Consider the following 26,536-nt stretch of genomic DNA (forward strand, 5'->3'; position numbering starts at 1 on the left):
GGTATCCACTTTAAGCTTGAGAGCTTGTACAAGGGCTTCATTTTGTTTTATGAGTTCCTGAACCAGGGCCTCCATTATTTTTCAATCCAAAATACAAAAATATATAAATTTCCTACCTTGAGCCGTCTTCGGGTAATTACCCTATCCTTTTTGAAACGAGAACACTGTTATAGCACTACATTAGTGGTTTCGTCACACACTCGTCGCCACTGTTTTTTGTTCGTTTTTATGGTTCCTTTTTATGGAACCTATGCTCGCTGTAATATGTAATGGATTATTAATCATTCAGGAATTATAATACTAGACTTTACTATTCTAATTGCTACATTTACTATATACATAATACTATATACAAGACAGAGTGTGCCGCCAATGCGCACATCTCCGGAGTTCGTTCCGATCTGCCCCGTTCCTGAGAGGATGTTTTTCCTCAGTGACGTCAGTGACTTCTGACGTCACTGCGATTACGATAGCGGAGTTCAATTAGTTCGATACACCACAAAATTAAGGATTTATTTTCTTAGTTTTAGAATCAAATTTTAAGAATAACATATATTTAATGATGAAAAAATTAATAATAATAGTAACATAAAAAATGATTTTAAATGTTTACAAGCATGATAGCTGCTGTCTTAAAACTAATATTCGAACCAAATTACATTAAAACTCTTACATATTCAAAATAAAATGTAATTTTTCCTTCCTGAAAGCGAGCTTCTCTGAGGTTTCGAACCATGTGTGAACGCACATATCCATGTAGTTCATGTTGTTCTATTATGTAGCCAGTAGGTATCCCAATTTCCAAAACTGCCATTCCACTAGCTTTACTTTCAGACAGCAAAGTCCAACTATATTAGAGAAAAATATTTTCAAAATAAATTATCAAAGATTATACACATCCTACTCAGTGCCAACCAATTGAGACAACTTAGTTTTCAGAGAAGTTTTTGTGATTGCTAATTTACATCCAAACTTGAACGATTTATCTAAGTTAAGATGAAATAATTATTCAAACTCGGAAAATTTTTTTAATTTCCAAGTTTTTTTTGCACAAAATAATGTGTTTAGAAACTTATAAAACATACATTATTCCAACTATTGTTTATTTTTCTGCTTAAATATGTATTTTTTCTTTTTTATGTTCAGTATCCCACACCGATATATTAACTTTGTCAATGCTAACTTACAAGACAATTTAATTTCCCGGCTCACCAAATTATTATTTGCTACTTTTCTCACTCAAACTGTAAGTGTATACATGGAATAGAGTTATAACAACAATGTTGATTAGTAAAAATATTTAAGTTATGTTTTTTTTTTTATATGCTTGTATGTGTACACACATACATATAAATGTATCTAACAAAAACGTTTTTTGAAAAAAGAGAAAAAAAGAAAACAACTTTCTGTTTACAATCTCTTTAAAAATTGCTAAAAATTTTCAATTTTTTTTAAACCATTTATACCTTTTTAACTTTTTGTATTTAGTTGCCTTTCCCTAAAAAAGTAGTGTTTGGTTATATTTTGGCTATAATAGTCGCAATAATCACCTTTGCTTCAAAATAATAGCAATAATCATTTGTTAAGTTGCCAGTAGCAGCCCTATAAAATAAACCTCATACTGAAAACTACAAACCTCTGGCAAGATCTGAAAGTAATGTGAGAACTATTGCGACCAGAATAATGAAATTTAACATCCAGATTGAAAGCAGGCAAAGGTGGAGGAATCATCAGATGTTTCCAATCAACATTGTATTGAACTGAAAGTTGAACCAAAGCTAATCCTGATCCTTGAGCTTTCACTATGACAGCTCCATAAGCATTAGGTATCTAAAATAATAAACCAAATTTGCATTACTTACAACCAACGCATTAATAAAACATTCTGAATTTAAAAAGTAGTACAGAAACCCCTAGTTATATCGCGTGCTTGTCGGGGGACTAAGAAAAAGAGCGATATATCCGAAAGTACAATATAATCAAGGTCATTAACCCCTTGCCAGTGCAGGGCTCATAGCAAGTGGGAAAAAATATATAGGAGTTTAGAAGGAAAAATATAGGAGTTTGATAGCAAAATATATAGGAATTTGATAGAATATATAGGAGTTTAAAAGGAAAAATATATAGTAATTTTGGAAAAGTATGGGCTCTAGTAGGTATGTTTCAATCACTGTACAAAAAAAAGCAAAATTATCAATACAATTTTATATCATGCATGAAGTTATAGCAATGTGAAGAGTCACAGATGTGAGAGCAAATGAATTTTCGCACCCGCCTTGGGTGCGAAAATTCCCTTGGGTGCGCTTACCCTTGACCTAATATGCCAAACAAAAGGGGGCGTTAGAAGAGCCCAAATGGAGCATAGAATTATTCATCAATTCTATGCTCCACTTGGTCCAATTTGTAAACATAACCGAGTAGATGGAAAAAAATGAGTCAAAAAGAAAACAAATTTCTGAAATGATCGATTTCTGAAATTCTTGGAAAATCTACACACAAATTAAGTAAATATTTGAAAAAAGCAAACAAAATCCTATAAAATGACATTTTTTCCATCGAGATAGTTACTTTTTTCAGCAAGCTACAAGCTTTGAAACAACTGAAGTACTCAAAGTTGAATTAGTACCAAAATCTGTAATTGGCATTTTCAAAAATAATCATTTGAGCTACATGTAAGTTTATATGACAAAATTAAAAGCTTTCAAAATCTTTACAGCAGTACACGTAAAGTTAACATGTTATACTATTAAAATTACAAAGTATACTCAATAAAAGAGAAAAAAAAGAAAACAAGTTAAAAGCTGCAAGTAAAATCATCTATATTTTGCATATTTCATAAAAGTAATCAAACAGAAGTTTAGTACATATGCCAACATTAAAGATGTAAGAGTGCACAGTGCAGGGGAGAAAGAAGGAAAAAAAATAGATCGAAGGTGTCTTTGCATTTTTGAGTAGCATTTAACATCCGACGGAAAAAAATGTAAGAATTAGTGAGAAAATATAGGAAAAATAGGAGAATATCTGACAAATTGTGAAAATATAGGAAATATAGGAGATATAGGAGGACTATGAGCCATGTTTGATGCAAATCCCTATTTGAGCATCCAAGCACAAATCTTTTCTGTGCTAAAAGGCTTCTTCTCCTTGGACTATGACGACACCTGCCTGCTGTCTCTCACTCATTGTTAAGGCCTAAGTGTCAGTACAAAAGAAAATGTCAAGTAGTTTGCAAACCATCTTAAACTGAAATATTCTGTGGGCACGTACATTTGGATGACAGGAATTATTGCTGGTTTTCCAGCGAATTCAGAAGCATTTTTGTTTCGTTCATCGACAAAATAAAGAAAGAGACCTTTTCTGAGTGTAATACCAATATGTTTTCACAAATGATCCAAACTAAAAGCAAGTTTTTTTTCTTTTGGCTTTAATAATTTTGGAGATAGAAGAAAAGATACATCTGAATGAGAGATATAACGAGGCGCGATATAACAAGGGGCTACTGTTGTTAAGAAATGCATCAAAACCTTAGCAAAAATTCTAAATCATGCAAACATAATTCTGGTGCTAATGTATTATAGTTTGCTACCCTTAAGAATATCATGCAGTTTACACACTCAGTGGGTACCCACAAATGATTCCAACATTTTTGCCATTAGTTACATAGTTAGAGCATGTCAAGTATATAAAGATTTTTTAGTTTACTGTAGGATCCCTAAACATATTCATGGGTTTGCACAACATAAAACTGTGGCAAAAGTTTACATTCACGAGTGAATGCCTTGATTACTGAAATATTTAATAAAGTTCTTATAAAACTTTCTCATAGTAGTTGACAATTTCTTCCTTCAAGCAAAGAATCTTTCTAACAACTTGTTTAAGTATTTTGGACAGATAGTGCTACCAACTCCTCTTTTCTCAGTTTTGTTAGCAACAAGACAGATAAAAAAATTCTATGCTGAAACTTTAGGCAAAATGCAATCAAAAAGTACAAATTATGTTAGTCTACCCCCATATATGAATAACAAACATTTAATTTAATTCAAAGTTATTTTAATAAAAAGGTTATGGAAAATAACTACTCCTTGTTGCACAAAGCCAGTCTAAACATTCATAAGGTTTGCAAGAATACAACATTATGAATAACAAGAACTATTTCTTGTTAGATTTTAATTGAAATTTTCTCACTACTTTTAAACAAAATAAGTATAAGAAAAAATGTGGTGCAATTTGTTTAGAACACAAATAAAACTTGTGTTACAATAAATACATTTGAGTGAAGATGCTTTTAAAATGTCAAAACATGTTAAAAATTGAAATCTTATTTTTGTTTAGCATTTGCAATTACTCTTAATGAGCAAATATGAGTAAAATGAGCAACTTTTTCCTGACTGGAATAGACTACATGTGCAACTACATGGTTAAAATATTACAAGATAGGTGGCACTAAATACAGAGTAACTCTTTCATCTTTTCACTTTGCCCCACATTCCCCTACCTATTATCAAGTAACTATAGGAATTATTTACTGATTCTAAAAATATTCACTTTTTGGTGTTTATTAATTTTTTAGTGGATCCAAAGATTTCTTTATAGGGAATTCTTCATTGTCAGGGATTATTTAATATCAATGGATCCAATGACAATTTTATTGTTTATTATTTGATAGGTACCATAACAATAACCATTAGCTTTCGAATAGAAGTCATATTTTCTGGGCCTGTAGCACACTCAAGTATGTTTTGTTCAAAATCTTCATACAGATGAAACTTTTAACCTTCCTGCACACCACAAAAAATCTGAACAGAGTGGGCACAACACAGAGCATCATCTCAGTATCATAATTGTATATGTTGCATGAAAGTTTTGTTGTAAAAAAAATTACAACAATTACAATAATTAAGAATCAACCGAAAGTAGAACAAAAATAATAAACAAGACTACTTTAAACATATGAGTTTACATTGAGCACATCAAGTACAAAAAATAAATAATTGAAGTAACGTAAAAAAAAACGAACCATCATATACAAACATTAACATACATCAATTTTCTGCAGTTCAGAGAAATTATTCTCATCAATATGCAACTGCTTTGAAAATCCTGGGGTGGAAGGGGCTTCTACAGATACGGTAACATCCATCACATCCCTCTGTCGAGATTGCACTGCATACTCAATTAATGCTTGCATAGCAACAATAGTATCCTGCATGAACAGAGTAAGGATAACTTCATTAATCTTTACCTTTGGTCTCCTAAAATAAAACAGTACAATAGGAGAGCAGCTTACTTGCGTTGAAGCCCATCCACCATCTGTGGATCGCTGAGAATTGAGCCAAGCAACTATCTCTCTCTGTATTACAGCTGTTTTCTTAACATGCACAAGCAATGCATATGCAGTAGTTTCCACATTGGAAGCTTCATATTTATGCGGAAGTCGTGGTATCAAATAGGGTGTCTGGTTATTCTCAACTTTTGATAAAGGTGGTGGAACATAGTCCTTAGACCAATACCTTAATCCTCCTGTTCAAAAGATAAATAGATCTAACTAGAGTTTTTGTGCCAAATGTAGGTAACTCAATAAGATAAATTTAAGAAAAAAAAAAAGAGGAATACCCTTTCTTTGTGTGGTTCCTTTTATTAAAATGTAGTTCCAGATCATTATTTAAAATTTTAAATTTTGTTAACTTTACATAACTGTATTGATTTTTTTAGAGAAAGGTTTTAATGAAAATAAAAAGAAATTTTATTTGCTTACACTGTAACAAAAAAAAAAAACACTTGCTATTCGTTTATCATAGGATATTTTATTTCCTGAACCAAAGATTGTACAAAGCATATTATTCAAAAATACAAGAACTTTTCCCAAACTTTTTTCTTTTATCTTTAACAGATTTTTTTAAAAGGAAAAACCAAGTTTCTTGCACATTCACCAATGAATGAGGAAAAACTATTAAGGCTCGTCAGTTTGGTTATAAAAAACTGTAGCTTCCCTGATATTTCCAAATTTTAAAAAAAAAAAAATTTTTTTTTTTTTTTTTTTTTCCAAAATTAAAATTTTCCTGATGTATTTCCATTCAAAATTATTTAAAAATGCTTTTTGATCACTTTAAGGCTTTATCATATTGTATTTTTGTTCTTTATGTGTCATTCCATACATAAAATATAATTAATTAAGATGTGCAATGCCAAGTTACAAAAAAAAAATTGCTAATACAGGTTTCAGTGTTGCAAGGAACTCTTTTGGATTCCTCATATTGGGCACCTTGTAACCCTGAGACACATGCCTGCAATCTTTTGTAAAAGTCAAAGAAAATCGCAAGTTTGGCTCAGTAAACATGAATTTAGCCTTTTTGTACCAGAACGTAACAAATGGGAAATTCCATTTAACAAAAGCATCAATTGTAGCACAAATCATCCTAGAAACCCTCAAAATATGATGGACCTTGCTTTATTGCATGAGCTTTATGAAGAACATGAAATCTACACCCATAAAATGCAAGTGAGTTTCGAAACACTTCAGGAATACTTTTTACGCCATGTTTCTTGGTTCAGTAATGAACAAATATTAGGGAATGCATCTGTAACTAAACAAAAAATATTATTCAAATAATATTTCCAGAAATCTTACAAAATTTAACTGCACTATATAGAAGTCGAGTCCATGTTCTTCATAAAGTTCATCCAATAAAGCATGGATATCACAAATTTGAAGTTTTGTAGGTTGTTTTGTGAAACATTGATACACCTAGATATGGAAAATTAGGAACACCTTGTGTTTTTTCCACTATTGGCTAATGAGCATTCTCATGAGATGAAAAACATTTTCACCGATAAAAAAATCTGAACCAAAAACAAATTTTAAAATATAGATTCAGTCATATTAAGTAAGTGAGCAATTTAGTATAATAGTATTAAATTCCCTTCAATTACCTGCTTCTCTCATTTTCCCATCTAATATATTAAAGGCTGTTTCTGCATCAATACTGTTCACAAGTGTCAAAGCATAAGAAACAATTGCAATTTCATAGGGTTCCTTTGATTCTCTAATTGTGTGCAGCATTTTCTCGAGGGTAACGAGTAGCTCGTTGCTTAGCTTGTGATACTTTAGAGCCTACTTCCTAAAAAATATTTTTAAAAAAATTAATGCACTAATTAAGAATAATATTTGAATGAAATGTTTTCTTTCACTTCACAAACATTGTTAATTGTAATTTGTTTAAATAACTGCATTTCATACAGAATTTAGATCAAAAACCTAAAATTATCAAATCCAAAACAATACTAATACAGTAAAACCTGTAAAGTTGACCACCCTTATAAGTTAACCACCTGTCTAAATTAACTGCTTTTGTCAGGAACAGAATTAGTCCTATCTTATAACTAATAAATAACATAAATTTCCCTTTTCACTATCTCTTCTCTAATAATCAAAAACATTGAACGTCAAGGAGAGTATAGCTACTTTAAAATTGGTCAATTATAAAAGAAACAAATGGATCTCTTAGTGTCAAAATGCATGCATTACAATTACAAAGGTTATGTGCAAAGAATCTTCCCAACAGCAGGGTGATATTCTAGCAACCACCACTTCCTCTCCCATCCACTGCTGTTTGACTCATGTCCCAATGCATTACTCAGTTTTATCAGTAAAATGGATGCTAAAACATGTTCAAAATTCCTCAAAGAATAGTTCTGCTGTCACGAAATAGAAAAGTCAATTAAACTTTAGTTAAACAAGCCTCAAACCTAGAATAAAATAAATAGCAGAAAACAAATCACAAAAAAAAAAGGCAATATTTTTGGAAATAAAATGAATATTTAAAAGTCACTAACAACCTTTTTCTGATTCAAAATACTAAAAATTTCCGAGAAGAACATCATCAAATATAACTCAATCTGATTGCTTCTAAGAATTCTAGGTGTTTCTTATATTAGACAGTACTATTCGTAAGAATAAAATGTTAATAAAAATATGTATGACATACAAAATGAGAAACAAATATATATATATATGCATAATTAATAACTTACACCACTCAAGTCACCAACTTCAGCTAATGTTATTAAAACATGAGCTGTTAGTGTAATGTTTCTATACTTCACAGGATCCTTTAGGCGTTTTGACTGAAATAAATAAAAGAATATAACTAACTAATAAGGCATCACCATGAATAAAATAAATGCAACTAATATGAAAAATGTTGAATATTTCTTTTAAAATATTTTACAAATTATTTATGTATACTATTAGTATTTAATTGAAACTATGATATGGTTTCCCACCCTTTCAGTCAATTTTTAAGTACTTTTAAAGTTTCAAGGACCACATTGAAAATAATCAAAGACCAAAATTAAATTTCTTAGCATTTTGGCATTCACACAAGGTATTTTATTTATTTCTTTATTTCTCCAAGAAACCTTATCTTCCATGCAAAAGAGGTGAGCTTTTAATGAAATGATATCGCACTTTTGATTACTAAATTTGGTGTACGTGACTATACATTTGTTTCTGCAAGCTGAAGGACTGCATAAACTTACACACAATGAATCTCTCTCTCTTTTTCCTTTTAAGCTGGCGTTGTAGTAAATGTTTTTCCACAGAATCAGAAAACTAACTAACAAAGTCCTCAAAACAAAAGGAAGTTTTGCATTGTGAGAAACTAAGTGTTACACATCTTTTATTTTCCTCATTTTCTCAATGTTGAATACTTTTGAAAGTATCAATAGGTGCAAACATAGCGATATCCAGAGGGGGGCAAGAGAGGGCAGCTGCCCTCCCTACAAAATAAAAATATTTAAAAACCAAAAAAGAAAGAAAGAAAATGATATAAAAATTTATCAATTGATAGTTGCTTCAATTTCTAATCTTATCGACGAGTTTGGCTCTAGTAACTTTGTGCGTGATTTTAAAAGTGTATATTTCTCCTTTGAGAGCCCATCAAAAAGGGAAAATTATTGCTGTTGTGTACCCATAGCAATACCAATATCAAGGTCGAGTAAGAGCACCAAAAACGCTTCCTTTTCCATAAACTCCCCACAAAAAAAGTATCCTTTCTTTTACAAAAGTATGTTATTACCTACATCACTCCCTTCCTGTACATAATGTAAAAAGTTTAAATTTAGAGAGGGGTCATTTCCGAATTTTCCAGAGGTGAGGGGCAGTTGTGAGGGTTATATACTTAATGCATTGAAAATGGAAAAATAGCAAAATACATACACAGGTGCATAATTACTGGTCCCCCCCCCCCCCCCCTAATTATTCAAATGACAGGCATGCCCCTTCTATTTTGAGCTAGCTGTAGATTTATTTGATAACATGTTATGGAAAATCCTTTGGTGCAATATTCTTGCATCAATGCAGAAGTACATTTTGATTTAAAAAAATGTTGAACATTAAAAAACTCTTAATCGTCTACAGTTGACCAGGGTAATATTCCATGACAAAAGTAAAACACATCCATCTGTCACAAAATTATCAAAGCTAGTCAATGATTTTTGCAAATTGATTGGCAAGAATTGTTTTTATTAATTCTTGAAAAAATTTTAGTGCCAAAAAGAGGTCCACAGGAACCCAAAGAGGTTAAGTGAACAAAGAAAAGAAAAATCATTAAATTAGGAACAACTGTTTGTGAATGTTAAGTCGCTTTTTGTTTGCACTTTAACTATGTTATGCCTTTTATAACAAGAAATGTTTCATATTATTGCAGAATAAGCAAAATGAGATTAAAAAGTATGAAATTAATCAGGCAATGTAATAACTGGAAGAGAACATAATAATAAATAAGCAAAAATTACATTAGATAACCACCAAACTTACTGTAAGATTCATTTTTCTATCAAATGGGTAAAGAGAAGTTTCATAAAATGACCCTTCATAAGTTTGATAATCCAGTAGCCATAAAACAGCTCTTTCGATAACTGAAGCGTCGATATAGAGATAATTCTCCCACTCATGGAAAGTTGCTTTTTTAAATACTCTAGCACAGAAAGCTGTTAACCTAGAACATAGACCAAAATTTGAAATGAAAAGCTAACATGAGAGTACAAAACATTAGGAATATCAATATCCATGAAAAAATCATGCATGTAAACTAATTTTATTATGAAAAGCATGGCAATGGATAACAATGAGCATGCAAAATGATAAATCAAAAAAATTGTAAATTACTGCATATACAGTGAAGCACCGTTTATACGTTTCTCTTTTGTATGTTTTTATCAATTATACGTTTTTAAAATTGGTCCCTGCAAAGTTACACATTAACCTATACCTATTATACATTTTTTCGTTTGTACGCTTTTTCACACAGTCCCTTCAAAAACGTATAAACGGTGCTTCACTGTATGTGTTTCAAGGTTGCAAGAAACCCTTATGTGTGTGTGCGGCTTATTCCCCATGATCTAGTCGATGCTAGACTTGGTCCAAGAGTTTGTCAAGCGATAAGAAGTTGTACACTAAAAGCGGATTGGTTGATAGCTCTTCATATGTCAGTCCCAAACAATGAAGAAGGTGAGAAGGAGAGGGCCTCAGCTGAAGCACACTTAGTGCAAGTTTGGAAGCTTTTCTCTCGGCTGGTAAAAACAAGGTTCCTTATTCGTTGACCCAATGAATCAATAAACCCTTATTCATTGTTGAAGAAGTTAGGTTAGAGATGAATGAATAGTCGACAAAAGCAACATATGTATGGAGTATTAGCAATTTTCATGCTTCATTCTGTCATAAGGCCACTATGTTAAAGGAGCTGACTCATCCGACATTTTAATTATTTGTTTATTGACATTTTGTTTAATTGAAGTAGAATTCCCAATCCCTGGGGAGAAAAATTGATTTTAGTCCATATTTATATACACTATATGGAGTTTTACTGTCACCTGACATTAGTGGATGATTAAAAACAGGCACCATCTATTGAAAAAAAAAGAAACTTTTGATGACTAATTGAAAAGATTGTTAAATTGGAAAACGGATGTAATAAACCGGAAATTGGGAGATAGACTTAAAACACAGGAGTCTCCAGTTAAGAACAGTAGAGTTCAAAAGTATACTTTTAGCCTGATCATTGATAGGAATGTTAATTAAAAGTATGAAAAATATTTTATGAGTGAAACTGCCTAGTAAGGAATAGAAAGCAGAATGTCAAGCAAAAAACCTAGGACATAACAATAAGTGATATATATTTTTTAATATGAAATTTTAAGTGTAACTTTTTCACATGAAGAAGTTAATAGAATATTGTATGTATGAAAGGTAATGGCTGGGCTCAATCCCCAGCATTAAAAGAACCTACGATTTGTTCTGAACTATATGGAAATCCTAAGACTTCGCACTAAAAGGTAGGGAGCTGATGAATAAGAGTATCCTTCAAGAGAGAACCATTACCCTCCAAAAGGGAGTGATCCATAACACAACCATAGAGACAATACTAATAGTATTAGCTTGGCCATCACGTGACTTCCCAATGCCTGTTTCTGAGAGGTCTTATTGTATTAATGAAAATTCAAATTGATGATGATGAGTTAAAGCTTCAAAAATTTATGTTATGATGATATACTTACCAGACACTAGGATAAGTGTCCCATCGAAAAGGAGAAAATGATCCATCTTTCATCTGATAACTGATTTGGCGTTGATAACCTTTAAAAGGGGGGAAAAAACACAATGTTTAATTGTACTATTTATGTAAAAGCAAATGTTTTAAGAAGTCAACTTTATAAGATAATGCTAAACAATATGATAACACACATTTCAGTCTAGACAGTGCCAGATCTTTGCTTTTTGGCATTTACTAAAATGCCATCTAGTATTTAGGTTTTGATACCTTTTCAAAGTCTTGATTTTAAAAGTAAAGAATCATTCACTACAGGGAGGACCACAAAACACTGCCATCAAGAAGTCTTTTGTGGCCCATCCTGTGTTAGGGAGATTAAAAAGTTAGTTTGAAGATTTACCATAAATTTACAATAAATAAATAAACAAATAGATTTAAGTAATGGGCTGGGCACGCCTGAATAAAGGTGTTCTAATAAGTCATTAAATACTAATACACAAATTTTCTTTGATGCTAACCTAAAAAATTCTTTAAACTTAAGTACGAATATGTTTGTCTTTACTCTTCATTTTTTTTTCCTTTTTTTGGATGTAATAATAAAAAAAAATACTTGGCCAACTTCTATTTTTTTCCTTTTTTCCAATTAATTTATTTGTTTTTCTTAAGATATATTTCAATTATTCATTCCTAAAACGATCTTAAGTTAAAAGGCACACAACTCAGATTTGTGCTCATTTACTTAACCTTTCAATTCTCCATAATTTTCTTTTTTTATGCACCAAAAAAGAATTTAACAAACTGTTGCTTACCAAGATTTAAATATTTAAAAACTTGCTTTTCCAATCTAGATTGTCTCTGACCACTTAGCCTCAGGTACATAAGAGTATAAAGATTTGCAGCAAAGTTAAACATATTCTGCTCACCACACCAGTCTGGTTTTTGAAGAATACTTGATGCATTTATCGGCATTGTGGGAAATGCTGCTCCTACAAAAGCTCCTACAAAATATATAAAAAAAAAAACATTTATTGGAAAAACAGAGATATAAAAAAATAGCTTTAAGAAATAAAGTGTCAGTCAGATACTGGGGAATGTCAATGGTGTTACATGGGCTGTTATGTGCCAACATTGAGGGGCTGTCCTGAAATAGTTCCCCTCAATGCTGTTATTAATGTTCGGAAAACTGATCTAGCTACCTCAGTTTTAATCACAGGTTTCAAAATCAAAATCTTCATTAAAAGATATTTTAGTAACAAAATCATTTCAATAATTGAGTTGTAAACACCAAAGCAAAGCAAAAAAAAAGCAGAGTATCTTTCAAAAATTTTGAGTTCCCACAAGAATAATGAATCCAGTTAAAAATGTGTTCCCTCTTAAGCCCATAAAGTTTGGAATGAATGGAACAACATTTTTTTCCCTTTTTTTCATTGAAAAAATTAAGCTTCTTTTTAAAAATTGATGGCTGCTCAGTGCAAAAGAAAAATTTGTACATATGTTGAAGCTTGATTGATACCTCTAGGTCAATTGTTTAAAAAAAAAAAGTCAGTTATTAAATGAATGAATTAAAAGCGTTTTAATGCACAAAAATTGCAAATTACTGCAGACACAGCAGTTATTATTTTTAGTTAGCATCTGTTGTGTTATCATCACAACAGACGCTAAGTTGGTAGTTTTTTTTTCTTCTAAACACTAGTACCATCATTTGAATTACCTTACCTGTAAGTGCTAAATTCAGTTTTTCCTTTTAAATTACTACTTCCAATAAAAGGAGTTTTTAAATGCATTTAAAGGCTGAAACCATAGCAGTTGTAGTGCCTCAATGGATATTGAGTACATCCGATCTGGGTTGACATTTTTTGATGTACTATTCTGCAGAAAGGAAGAAATTTATAGGCCAATGAGGCATTTTTGAAAATTAAATGAGATTTGATTGGGGCAACCTCACCACATAACAAGTAGCTCACTGCTGCCAAGAAATCTTTGTTTCAGAACAAAAGTGAGTCATCTTAGCTGTTGAAACAGCATGAATCACATAATGAGTTCTCTTTAAAGTAGAAGAGAAAATTGAGGAGATTTCACATGCAAAGGATCAAGTTAAAATGCAAAAAGTTTCTGAAAAATATGGATGGACTGGCAGGTCCGTGGATATTTCTCTTCCCCAGCATGTGTGCATGGATAAAAGGTTGTTCTACGACTAGCATAAACACTTGTTGTAACACACTTCTTTATTACTATTGATTGTTACCTTTATTATAAGTGATAAAGAAATTTCTATTACTCCAACATCTTCATGAGTTTGCTTTTATGTAAAACTGGGCTGAATTTTTTAGAGATATTGAAAAAATATACTAAAAATATACATATTAACCTGTGACAGAAATGCTAGCTTTAGTAGATCCATATATATATAAACGCTCTTGTCGATATGGGACTACAGGAGACTCAGTGATATTTGTATCCATGTACTTGATTAAATGTGCTCCTTGTGACAAATCAAGAAGAATACTTGTGTGTTTCTGCTGAAGAATACCATCTGACTGAAATAGAGACCACAAATTAATTACAAGTAGAGAAATATTTTTTAAAAAGTAACATTTTTTTAAAGAAAAAACACTGGGGAAAAGTTAGATTAAATTCAAAACATAATGCAATATTGTTTGAGCAACCAAAACCAAGTATTAACAGACATACATACTTCAACAAGTAACTCTTTAGTGCGTATATCTTTGGCAATCTGTGATCTTGCCATAACTGTCACATTGATTTTGCCAAGCACAATGGGAACTATTGGCATATAAACAACAGCAGATTTCCCAGCTTTTATCTAAAATATGAACAGAAAAAACAATAAACCATAAAATAAGAAAGTTAAAGCAGCAAGGAATATCTACTTAGATGCGAAATAAAACAACTAAGTTCGTTCAAGCCACTTTAATAAAGAAATCAATAATATGTACACATATCAGCTTTTTGAAGAACACAGTGGAACCCTGATTTTAGGTTGAACATTTCATACCTTATCCTGCTTCCAACATTATCTTCTGCTCCCCGAAAATTGACACATGACTAATTGAAACATGACAATTGACTAATGACAATGTTGAAAGATTCCAGATTTTACGCTATGCTTTTCAAGAAAATCTGCTTAATTTGTTTTACTTAAAACAGATCAAAACCATTTTATCTATACAAGACTCACAGAAACTCTATTCCGAGTTCTTTTTTTTCAAGATAAATTTGTTTTAAATGCTTGGAGCCACTATAGAATACTTTTTGAACAGGCTTATTGCCTTTTTTTCTATGAGCTGTAGGCTGCAGGAGTTTCCAATCGTCTGATCACCGAATTGTTTCTTTATAGCATACAAAAACCATTTTTACTTCAAAATACAAGCACTTAAGCAAAGATTTAGCTCCATATAGCTTTTAGATTCTATGGATTTCAACTTGTCATGCATTTTCTGACCATATTTTTGGTAGGACTGGTTTCAGTTGTTCTATGTGAAAGTTTGTTTCAGCACCACAGCCATTTTTATCATTTGTGAAAGCTTAGTTACTGTGTTATTTACCTAAAGGAAAGATGTCTAGACCCAAAGCAGTAAAACTCTAAAACAATTTTTATTTGTGATTAAAAAGCAATAACAAATTTAGTAAACAGACAAGTAATTATTACCATTTCTCTCACTGTTTCATTGGGTAAGTGTCAATTTAAAAAACAAAATTCTTTGACGTTTTACCTTTACCACCAGGATGAAGTTTCCCCGTTTAGTATGTTTTTTATCACAAGTCTGATGGAATACGTAAAATTGGAGTTCCACTGTATAAAAAAACTCCAATTGCCTTTAAAAAGTAGACTTTTGGCAACTCTGTTTTATGATTTCAATATTGAGAAAGTAAAGGATATCAAGGAACCTAACTATTTAATGAAATATTCAACATTCAATCATGAATATTTATCATTTAAGTGAAACACTGAGGAAATATCAAAAAAAAAAAAAAAACTGAAAGACATACCAAAATAAGATGCTGCTGCTCATCTGATGATGTTCTTGGATCATATGATTCAACTACACCAAAAGGTTCAACATGGACGAACTTATAATAAGGAGATTTAGCAACACTAACTAAAACCTACAGTAAGAAAAAAAAAACAAGAAATAAATTTCTATCTAATTTCTAATAACATCTATCTTTAAAGAAATAACTTGATTTGAATAAAGAATTATATAGCTAAAAAAAATTTAAAATTAAAAATTGTTCACATGGATATAATAAAGTGAAAAAATGAAAAGAATGAGACTTACATCCATTTCATTGTGAAAATAATTGAAAACAACGATACGTAGACCAATTTGCTCTCCAATTTTGCACTTAGTTGGCATCTCAAGAACCATATAAAATGGTCTCGTAGAAGAAAACTAAATGAAGAAAATTCTCAAATAAAACTCAAATCAAAAAAAAGACTAAGAACAAACATTAATAACACAAACAATTAGTGAATATACATAAGCAGATAATTTAACTACAGCAGTCACAAAGTACTAATGAAACATCGTACTTTTATACGTATAAAATGAATTTAATATTCTGCAATACTTCTGCTGTAGTCAGATGCTTTACAGAAAAATACATGCAACATAGGATTATTTAGTAGCAAATCAATCACACATCTTTAATTTCACATCTTTATAGGATTGATGACAAGGCCATTTTTTTTCAACACAATATTCAGGGCTCCCAACACATTTTAGCCAAAGAAAAGGGTAAAAGAGGACCACTTTCAATCAAAAAGGGGACTAAAGAGGAGCAGTTAGAATCAAAAAGAGGACCTTAGGAGGACCATTCATAGTTAAACCCAGGGAAACACCAAAAGGTAAATTAGCAGCCTGTTGCTAAATCCGTGAAAATAATTCCTTATTTAACCGCAATAATGAGATTTTTAATGATACAATTCTTTATCATCTTCAGTACAACTGAACTTTTTATCCATTGAATTACATTACTTACCAACATTTGGATGGGGGGAGGGGGTGACAAGCAAGCATGTAACTAACGACCTTACAGATTAATTTTAATTGAAAAATAAATTTTCTTCTAATTAGCAGGTGAAACTGGCTGATTATAAATAATCAGCTAATTGACTGATGAATCAATGCATACCTAGTTAAGACCTTTTAGATACAGTTATTACAGTAAAGATCTTATAATATACAGGGGTATCCCTCTTATTACACGGTTAATTTGTTCCCTGTAGTATCGAAACCGTGTTATACGAGACCTTTAAATGATGTAAATCAAGGAATGTGTACCGTGTTATATCGAAACCAAGTCCTAAGATGCAAATTTTATAATGGATAAAATTTCGGCTCAATAGAATATACAGACAAAAACTGACAACCAGAGCATACAACGGCTCACTGGTCCAAAACTAAGAGTTGTTATAAGCCATACAACTTAATTATTTTACATGCTTCAAATTAAAACTTATGCACAACAAGAAAATACTTTATCAACTTTCTTTATTAACAAGACACAATCTATCAGAAAACAAATCTGAGCTTTTCTATAGCAATAAAGTTCGTCTGAGCAACAACAAAAGAAAATATTAAATTCAATAAATATAAGTATTCTATTTATTTTATTTTATATTTTGTTTCGACTACATTTTTGTATTTATTATTTGCCAAATTTAGCTTATGTTTAATCCTAATCCGAGTTCATACTCAATTCGGATGAAAAAATTCCATGACTTTTCCAAGACTTTTTCATGACTGCATAAAAAATTTCATGATCTTGTTACATGAGAGAATAGCAGTTTCAAAATTGAAAATTTTTGGAAAAGAGCATTAGCGAAACTTCTAAGTGAATGCCCCTACCTCATTGAAGCACTTGTTGAAAAAATATCAGTGTACACCTAAAAAAACTATTCTTATTTGTCTTCATCATATAACTTAAAGTAAAGTAAACATACAGCGAATGAAATGTAACGGTGCTCAAATGTCTAATACAAGGGCGCCCATATAGGGGGCAAGGGGGGGGGGGGGGCTCGATCCACCCCTCCCCCCCCAAATTAGAACTTTCTTGCTTTTAGAACTTTTTTCTTTGCAAAAATGTAAACATTTCTTCTCCAGTCATTAATGAATTAGTTATTAAAAACGTCAAATTTTAATGACTCTAATCTGTCCTGAAATCAGTTTCCACGGGGAAAATATTCAGCTAAACCACTGGGGAAATATTTGAGCCCCCCCCCCCCCCCACTTGCAACTTCGCATTTGAGCGCCCATGGTCTAATAATCTTTTTATAAACAGGTAGAGTACTAATGAATGGGACAAAGGTTGAATGAGTCATTACTAAGTATCAATAAATTTGCTTCAAAAGTTGTCTTTTAGCATCAGCAGTGCATTTAAGCATACACATAACTTGACAGTACTTTGATTCATTAAAGAAAAGTCACATTCTTTAGTAAATTCATGTTTCTAAACCAGATATTTATATTTTAAAAAAAGAAGAAAAAAAGATTCAGTAGTGAATAAAATTTTCAGATTAAAAAGTACTTGTTTACATATTTGCACATTTTCAAATGCATATAAATAGGTTCAGAAATTCTAGAACATAGTGTTTGATTCCTGACTTTCAAGAAATTGAGATAAACTCTGATAAATTTAATAATAAAGTTTTTACGAGTGATGGAAACAAACTTGGATGCAATTGAAATGCATTTTTTAAGTGGGCGTGGCAAAATCGAGAATGTGCAAGTTTGCTACTACAGAATATAAAATAAAAAAAGTGTTGAAAATAATGATAAATGCAAAATGAATGATGTCGAAGCAGAAAAATCACATTACAAAAAAAAGACGAGCGGCTGCTAAGGCAGTGATGTTATAATATTTCAAAATTCAGATTTGTTTTTGAGATTGTCAATTTTCTAGTTTTCACATGCAATACTATTAAATCACTCAATATTTCTTATGCTTGTTTAGTTAATGTTACTTTCTCTTTGCCCAGGACATTTTTTCGTGACTTTAAATAATTTTCCATGACTTTTCCCGGTCTGAAATTTGCTTATTTTTTTCCAATGGAAACAAAATAATTTTTATCTTTTTGTTTTTGGAACACTGATGAAAAAAATTAAGTATTTGATAGTTACAAGTTAGTGTTATACAGGGAAACCAAACGTACTAGCTGAAGACAGATAATTTTTCGTAAAAGTTTCATAAAAACAAAGTAAAAACTAATTACAGTTATTATCATACCTTTTTTACAATGTATTAAACAAAAATGAAATTCCATCTTTTAAAATTCGTGTTTTATCAAAACCACGTAATATTTAAATTTAAGTTTTGTACCGTGTAATATTGAAACCGTGTAGTAGAAGTATGAAGTCTCTGAGCTCCCTCCCTTACCCTAACGTCAATAAACATGGCCTATAATCGTGTTTTTAAGACTAAAGTTGCGTTTTTAAAACTAGAAGTTTCAAAATTTTGTCTGTACATCTTCTGACCTTTTTTCCTATCCGATCAAAAAAAAAAATTATTTTGTTTTTTCAATGTGCCTCCTTAAAACTTTTTTTTTTGGTTATGTCTCTGCACCCAGGGGCAGAATTCAAGCAAATTTGGTGAGAACTAGACAAAGGAGAAGTGCGTTTTGTTTGACTCTTAACAGTTATATTTTCAGAAATTGTATCTGGTTCAATGATACAAAAGAAACTAATGTTTTGGAGACTTGGAGAGAGGAACATTTTCGTGCCAATGAAAAACTAGCGAAGCACTGCAATGATTCTCCATTTTGTGTGTCTATAACTGTGTTTCTATGATACACGAAATGAGGGGGCATCACAAGGCGCCCCTAATTTTATGCATTTGGGGCATTTTATAGGCACTTTTCATTGTATTGTGCCCTTCGAAACGAGGTTCGTCATGTTCTGCCAAAACGAGGGGCGCCTTGCGGAGCCCCCTCATTTTGTGGTTCATGGCAGAGGGATGGGTATCCCTGCATGACGTGAACATGTTTTCATTTTTAAAAAATACTTCAAAGTACAATGATTTATTTTTAATTATTATAAAACTTTTTTTTTTAATATAATTTTCATATAAATATTGTTCAAGAGAAAAAAGATCAAATTGGGGAGAGAAATTTAAGGAAAAATACCTGAATTGGATGAGGAAGTAAACCAAATCCATTAGCACTGTTCATTCCAAAAGCAGTTATAATCCAAGAGGTTGGTACAGATGGAACTGGTATATTAAAAATATAGTGACCGAGGGGTCTATAAATCAAACATAAAAGAATGAATCTCATAAGCATAATAACTTTATCTTTTAACCACACTTTTTCTAGAAGAAATATTTTTTTTAAACTACTTTTAGAGGAAAAAATTTAGAGTTTACAATATTATTAGCAAATTACACTGGGGAACAGCGATTAGGTTGTTGTAGAACTATAACTTGTTTTTGAACAATTTATGACCTCTGAGTAAAACAATGACTTTGGTTTTAGTCTAACACTTCAACTTTTTAAGCTACAGATTTCAAAGTCACCAATTCACAAAATTTAAGACATTTTTACAAAAAATATGTTTTAAGGAAAGCTACAATCGCTAAACTTTGCATGCACAGTATAAAAAACTACCTTTTTGTGTTACTGATGAACACTGAATTATTTTACATTTCTTTTGAACCTTTAACTTTTTGCCCTGACAATGAACAAGTAAAATTTGCTCCAAATAATAATCATGTTTTAGAAAATAAACTTGATTTCAATTTAAAAAGGTTTATGTCAGTCAATTTGAGAACAACAGGGCTTCCTGTGGTACATGCTTTTCCCATAGACCTGACGTGGGCACATTACGTATGGTGTAGAGAAAAACCTGATGCGGCAAAAAAATAAATACAGTTTTAAAATCAACAGAAAGTATGTTTGTAATTGTCTCATTTAGAAAAGTGATATACTTGTGTTTGATTATAAAATATGAAAATGTAACTTTGATGAACTTAGAATAATAAAACTAACTAATAAATCATGCAGAAAGCAGGAATTTGGCAAAATGATCATTTCCAAATCAAGGAAACAACAACTACATTTTCCGGACCTATAAGTATGTTCTATATAAAAATGCCTTGATAATTTCAAAGTCTGCTATGACAATTTCAAACCATAAAGCAATCTTACATAGTTTATTGAAAGGATCGCTACTTAGTAGCAAAATGGGTAGGGACAAAAGCTTCTTCACTAAGTGCTGTCAATTGCATCGATGTAATAAAGGTATCAGGGATGCCCCCCTCCAAGCTCAATGATGCAAAATCCCTCCCTAAAAATTTCCTAACTCTTTTGTTTTTAAATTAGTGTAAACATAGTCACATATTTTGAATTAAATTCGCATAATTTTCTGAATTAATCAAAATTATATTTAAAAGAAATTGAAGAATTAGAGTTGCTTGAGGAAAATAAAGTTACAACAAATGCAAACACGAACTGCTTACATTTACGATTGCAAATACAAGTTCAAGCAATCAATAAATTTAGGATCTCGAGAAGTTTTGCCGTTTGCTCAGAACTTTTTTGAGTGTTGCAGCTACCAGATTCGTTCTATTTGCTTAAAGTTATTTAAAAATCCCAGTTAAGATAATAACATTAAATTTCTCAGGGCCGTCGTGAGAGCAAAAAACTAAGAGGGAAGGTATGCGTTTTAGCAAGTGTTCAACCCACCTTTTCCCCTAATATATTTTAAAATAGAGAGATAGAGTGGGATCAGCTTTTGCTTTGGGAGAGAGTCTTTACTAGATCTAAGCGATAAGAACCCTGTCCATAATTTTTTTATAAACTCAGAAACAAAAGTTTCTTGGGGTTTTTGCCCCCGGGAAATTTTCAAAATTGTAGTTTCAAACGATCTTTAATAATGTTTAGGGTGAGAAGAGGCTTGGTGACTCTCCCGCGGAAATTTTTCGAGATTGAAGCTCTAGAAATGAAATTGCTTCGATTATGTCAGGAAAAGAGTTAAGTGGCTGTGGCCCTGAATTTTTTTATAAACTACAGTTCTAAAGATGCATTTTTAGGCCATCTTTGGTAATGTTAGAGAGAGAAAAGTTTTTGTGTCCTTTCCACGGCAACTTTTTGAAATTTAAACACCAAAAATGCAGTTTTAGACAATGTTTGGTAATGTCAGTGAGGGGGGGGGGACTTCTTTTGAATTGTAGTTTTACAAAGCCTTTTTTAGATGATATTTAGTAATGTTAGGTTGAGGGGCTTGAGGACCCACGGCAATTTTCTAAAAAACACAACTATGGATTGTCTTTGGTTATGTTTGAAAATTTTTTGGAAATAAAGTATTAAAAACTTGATTGTAGCAATCTTTGGCGACATTAGATGGCAGTCAATGTTTCAAAACTGAACTCCTAAAATACAAGTTTCACTGACCTTTGATAATGTTATGAGGGGGAGTTTTCGGAAGCTCTCCCACGGAACTTGGTTCTAACACGTAGTTTTTGACGGTCATCAGTAATGTTCGGTCTCGATGGCCCTTTGCTGCAAATTTTCGAAAACACAACTCCAGTAGCACTGTCAAGTCACTTAAAACAATCTTTAAAAGATTTTATTTTATCCATTTTTGACACCCCATTTTCCATCGCTGTCACACATGTTCATTGAACAGATAGATCACTACTAGTTCCAGAAAATTCATGATAAATTAAAATGAACCTCCAGACCATTTTTGCAGCAGATTATTTGATGCCATCCTGTCTTCATTGAAAAATCTCTTTTTGAATGCAACTAAATTTTGGAAGGAGTGCGTCAAAGAAGTATTATTCTTACATCTTACTATTTCTTACTGAATAAATTTAAATATTTTTGTTCCCTCCAAAAATTTTGTTTACAAAAAAAATAAAAATCCCCCCCCCCCAAATTTTGATGGTGCAACTTGTGCCATAATCCCCCCCCCCCGTGGGCACCCCTGGGAGGTATAAACCTTTCCCTGGTTCTATCCTTATGGCCTGAATCTTACTAAAAGCTGTAGGTCCCCTAGCAATCAATACAGGTTCTTCGTGCTCTGCCTGTTTAGCCAAATGTAAGTGAACAAGATTGTTGGACAAACAAAGGGTTACAAAAAAGTATCAAGTTACAAATGTGTCTCATAAACAATGAAAGAAGGATCACCATGGTATTAATCAAAAAGTTTCAAAAAGAAACATTATTTCTGCCCCCTTCCCCCTCATTTAAAAAAAAAATATTTTTTAAATTAAAGTATTCAAACCTGAAATTTGTTAAGGAACTTTAATGAGAGAAAAATACTTATTAATTAACAATATGTTAATTTGAAAAGAAAAAGATAGAAAAAAAATATTGAAACTTAGAAAATGTGCTATGCAAAAATGCTTTACCCAATATTTATATCTTTCCATATCCAGGCATTTTCATACATCTTCTGAATTCTATTTATTCTAGTTCGTTGATATTCGGCAATGTCAAGTTCACTTTGGACAGGGCCTAAAATTTCATAAAATATTTAAAAGAAGAAAAAGTTATAATTCACACAAGGTACTTGACCAAAAATATCATGCTGGTATTCTTAACTTACGCTTGGATGCTCTGCAAAAAACTGATCATGAAGGTCTCAAATGGGTAGCATGACAAAAAAAGCACACAATAAGTTAATGGAATATTTAACTGATGAATCACAGAAAATGATTGCATTTAAACCAATCTAAACATGCACAATGACTATAAATAAAGTAACGTGCTCATGTGAGTAAAAATATCTTAGCACACTTGCCAATGTCAGGAAATAATTATAAAGAGCCATGTTAAAAAGTATGAAGCCGAGGAAAAAATAAGTAAAACTTTTTACTGTGACATAAGTAGCTAAGCAGTCTGCGACAAATCCTGCATACCCAGTCGCCCCAGTGACTTTAAGAAATGCCTCGCCGACAAGTTCTTTCAGAATGAAAGAAAAAACTCCAGCATAAGTATAATTTTTTATCTAGCAAATTATCACTCTTTCTATAGTTTTACAAAAATCTAAGTAAAGAGATAGTTTACAAGTAAAGTGATATTGACACATACAAATATTTAGAGTTTTCAATCATCAGCAATTTCCACTATTCTCTCTGTACAACATATTACGCATTAATGGTGACATAATGTGTAAATTGATGTAAAGAGTTAAATAAATTTTTAGTCCAAAATTTAATTCAGAATTGATGATTATTTAGTCACAGTATTAAAATCAGGAATTTTTCGATTTACAAGAAAGCAGAATAGAGTCTAAATATATACAGATGAAGGAAAAATCTTTAAACGCATTCTAAACTAAACAGGGAAATTTTCTTTGAAGTATCAAATTATTATTATCATTAATATTTTAATTATTTATTTTTTAAAGATCTAAAAATATTGTCTTTTGAATTGTTCAATGCATGGACTGTTATTTATTTTTCAGTTTTTGATTTACCTTGCGCCTAAAATTTTCCCTGGCAACTAATATTTTAGTTTTTGCCGGACGCTGGCTTAATTTTTATACTCTTTGCAACTCTTTAAAAAAAAAATTCATTTTCATTGATTTGAATTGCTCATCAACTTAAGACATCACTTTCAGCCCACCTGCAATTACCACATTATAAATTTATAGTCATTTTAAGAAAAGATGAAACTAGATCTTTATCAATATAAAAGTCGATTACTTCAAGAATGAAAAAATTACATAGAACACTTGTTTTGTTTGTTTAATAGAAATGTGCAAAAACAGTAAGATAATAAACAGTTGTAATGTTTGAAACTCAGGTTAAAACATTTGATTAGTATCAACTCAAAAACTAAACAATATAAATCCAACATTAACTCTAATTAACAATCGAAAAAATCCTTCACCTTGAAATCAGCTGAAATAAAAATGTTTTCGTTATTTTGAAAAAAGTAGTAACATAACAGAGTAGAATCCGTAGGAACAAACTAAAGTAAGAGTGCATAGTTTAGTTTTTGTTACTCAGCTAGAATTTATCAAAAGTATAAAAATAGGGGGAGGGGAGTCAAACGTGAGTTGCAATGTATAAATGTCATTCATAATGCAATTTTAGGGCTACATTAAGGGTAGTTCTGCATGTCAAAAAAGGGGGTAATATTCATAGTTTTCAAAATGATTATACAACAAACTAATGTAAAATTCCTTGAGGGGGGGAGAAATATAGAGGTGCATTAGTAAACATGCAGATCATCTTTTTTCCCCTCTATTTTAAGTTTTTTGCACGAGCATAACATATTGGAACAGTTATGAGACATTGATTAGGTACACGTACATAGAGCTCAAAGAAGGACAACTCAACAGCAATAGTAATGAGAATAATGAATTTTTATTATAGTTTACTATTTTTATACGCAAATTTGTACTTACATCCACTTTCATCAGAACCATCAAGACAATCCATAAAACCATCACAATATTTATCAGACCTAAAACAATTGCCATCCATGCAACTAGAATAATCTCCAGACTTGCTACAATCATCTATAGGAAGATCACAATTAAAATACTCAAAGAACTGCAAAACGTTAATTGAAGAAGCTTATGCAAAAATATAAGAGCAATTAAAATATGGTACCTGGTCTCTTAGGAACATGAGCATCAGTAAACAGAATTAAACCAGCGAACTATAAAATCAAAATACAAAAAGAAAATTAATGAGAAGCCAAAATGTGTATACAGTTGGATCCCGACTTACGCGAGGAATGCGTTCCAAGATCCCTCGCATAAGTCGGAATTTCGCGTTGTGGAACAACGTATGCTTAGAAAAATTTTATAAGCATACCCAATTATTTAAGACATGTGTTAACATCCCTCAAATTGTTTCAAACCATTTTTTAACTATATATTACCGTATCTTTTATAAAGAACTGATTTTTTACTGTATTTTAGAAAAATTGTTACTATTTAACATGATTACTGTTATAAAGCACAAAATCTATGATCAATAAGAAACATGCACTTAAACAGTAGGGTACTTACATTAAGTACAGTAATGCATTATAATAGCACTGAATAGTAGATATCGTAATTTTAATTATAATTTTTTAAATTACGAAGATGATGGTTTATGCAGTGTGGGAACACCCGTATTTCTGGCCTCGCTTCCATTTTCATGTTTGTATTTTGCTCAGACACTACTCTGCGAGTTTCACTGTTAAGATTAAAGTGCTCGTTTGGGAGCCATTCTGTTTTATCAACGTTCATATGTAGAAGGAAAAAAAAAACTGTTAAGAATCAAAGCGGTTATTTGTATAAACAAAAGCAAAGCGTTGTTTAGACTAATACAGTGTGTGAACTTCCACTTTCAGTGATGCTAAATTAATGAAAGTCCATTCACAAAACCAATATTTAGTGTCAACGAAGCCCATTCTAACGCTCCGCCGCTCCTTTCCAAAAAATTTCATGCTGCAAGCGAGCAATTTGAGTCAGCAATAAAAAATTCATTACTCGTGAAAAACTCGCGTTATAGCCATTTCGCGCTAGTCGGATCGCGTTGTAGCGGGATCCGACTGTAAATTGATTTTCAACTTCAAACTTGTACTTTAACATAAAATAACAAAGTCTAATCGCTTTTAATATGCAAAGAACCAAAAGGATCATTTGTAACATACAACATTGGCACACACACACACACACACAAAAAAGCAAATGTATTGACCTGCACGAATTTAGACATGTTCTACACATAACTCCAGTAATCCAACAATCGAATGCACAAAATGAGAAAACACATGTGACACTTGTTTTGTCATTGTAAGTTAGATTTTATGTTTTCTATTGTTTCAAAGTTTAAACATCATAAATGATAAGATGTGTTCTAATTACTAGAGTGCAACATCTAATTATAGAGTAGAGAACCATCCTTCAGCAGATCAAGATTAAAAGAAATCAAGACAGTTAATTACCTTACCTTGTCGTGAAATTTGTAAAACCAGATAGATAAGCTCTGCCAAGCAATTACAAAATATATTAAAT

The 26,536-nt window shown here is 31.4% G+C and overlaps 1 protein-coding gene across 1 annotated transcript in view; it reads right to left on the minus strand.

Annotated features, from left to right (window-relative positions):
• LOC129218907 (CD109 antigen-like) overlaps window positions 1-26,536 on the minus strand; it is a 69,125-nt gene that overhangs the window by 6,216 nt on the left and 36,373 nt on the right. The window contains 18 exon segments of the mRNA XM_054853229.1: window positions 674-848; window positions 1,637-1,830; window positions 5,042-5,203; window positions 5,288-5,520; window positions 6,931-7,069; window positions 7,071-7,118; window positions 8,032-8,124; window positions 9,818-9,998; window positions 11,557-11,635; window positions 12,359-12,547; window positions 13,918-14,086; window positions 14,245-14,373; window positions 15,561-15,677; window positions 15,851-15,964; window positions 19,696-19,813; window positions 22,923-23,028; window positions 24,929-25,042; window positions 25,137-25,185. Of these exon segments, the coding sequence (XP_054709204.1) occupies window positions 674-848; window positions 1,637-1,830; window positions 5,042-5,203; window positions 5,288-5,520; window positions 6,931-7,069; window positions 7,071-7,118; window positions 8,032-8,124; window positions 9,818-9,998; window positions 11,557-11,635; window positions 12,359-12,547; window positions 13,918-14,086; window positions 14,245-14,373; window positions 15,561-15,677; window positions 15,851-15,964; window positions 19,696-19,813; window positions 22,923-23,028; window positions 24,929-25,042; window positions 25,137-25,185 (2,409 nt within the window).

Source organism: Uloborus diversus, chromosome 1 (genome assembly GCF_026930045.1).
Source record: "Uloborus diversus isolate 005 chromosome 1, Udiv.v.3.1, whole genome shotgun sequence".
Lineage (NCBI taxonomy): Eukaryota > Metazoa > Arthropoda > Arachnida > Araneae > Uloboridae > Uloborus > Uloborus diversus.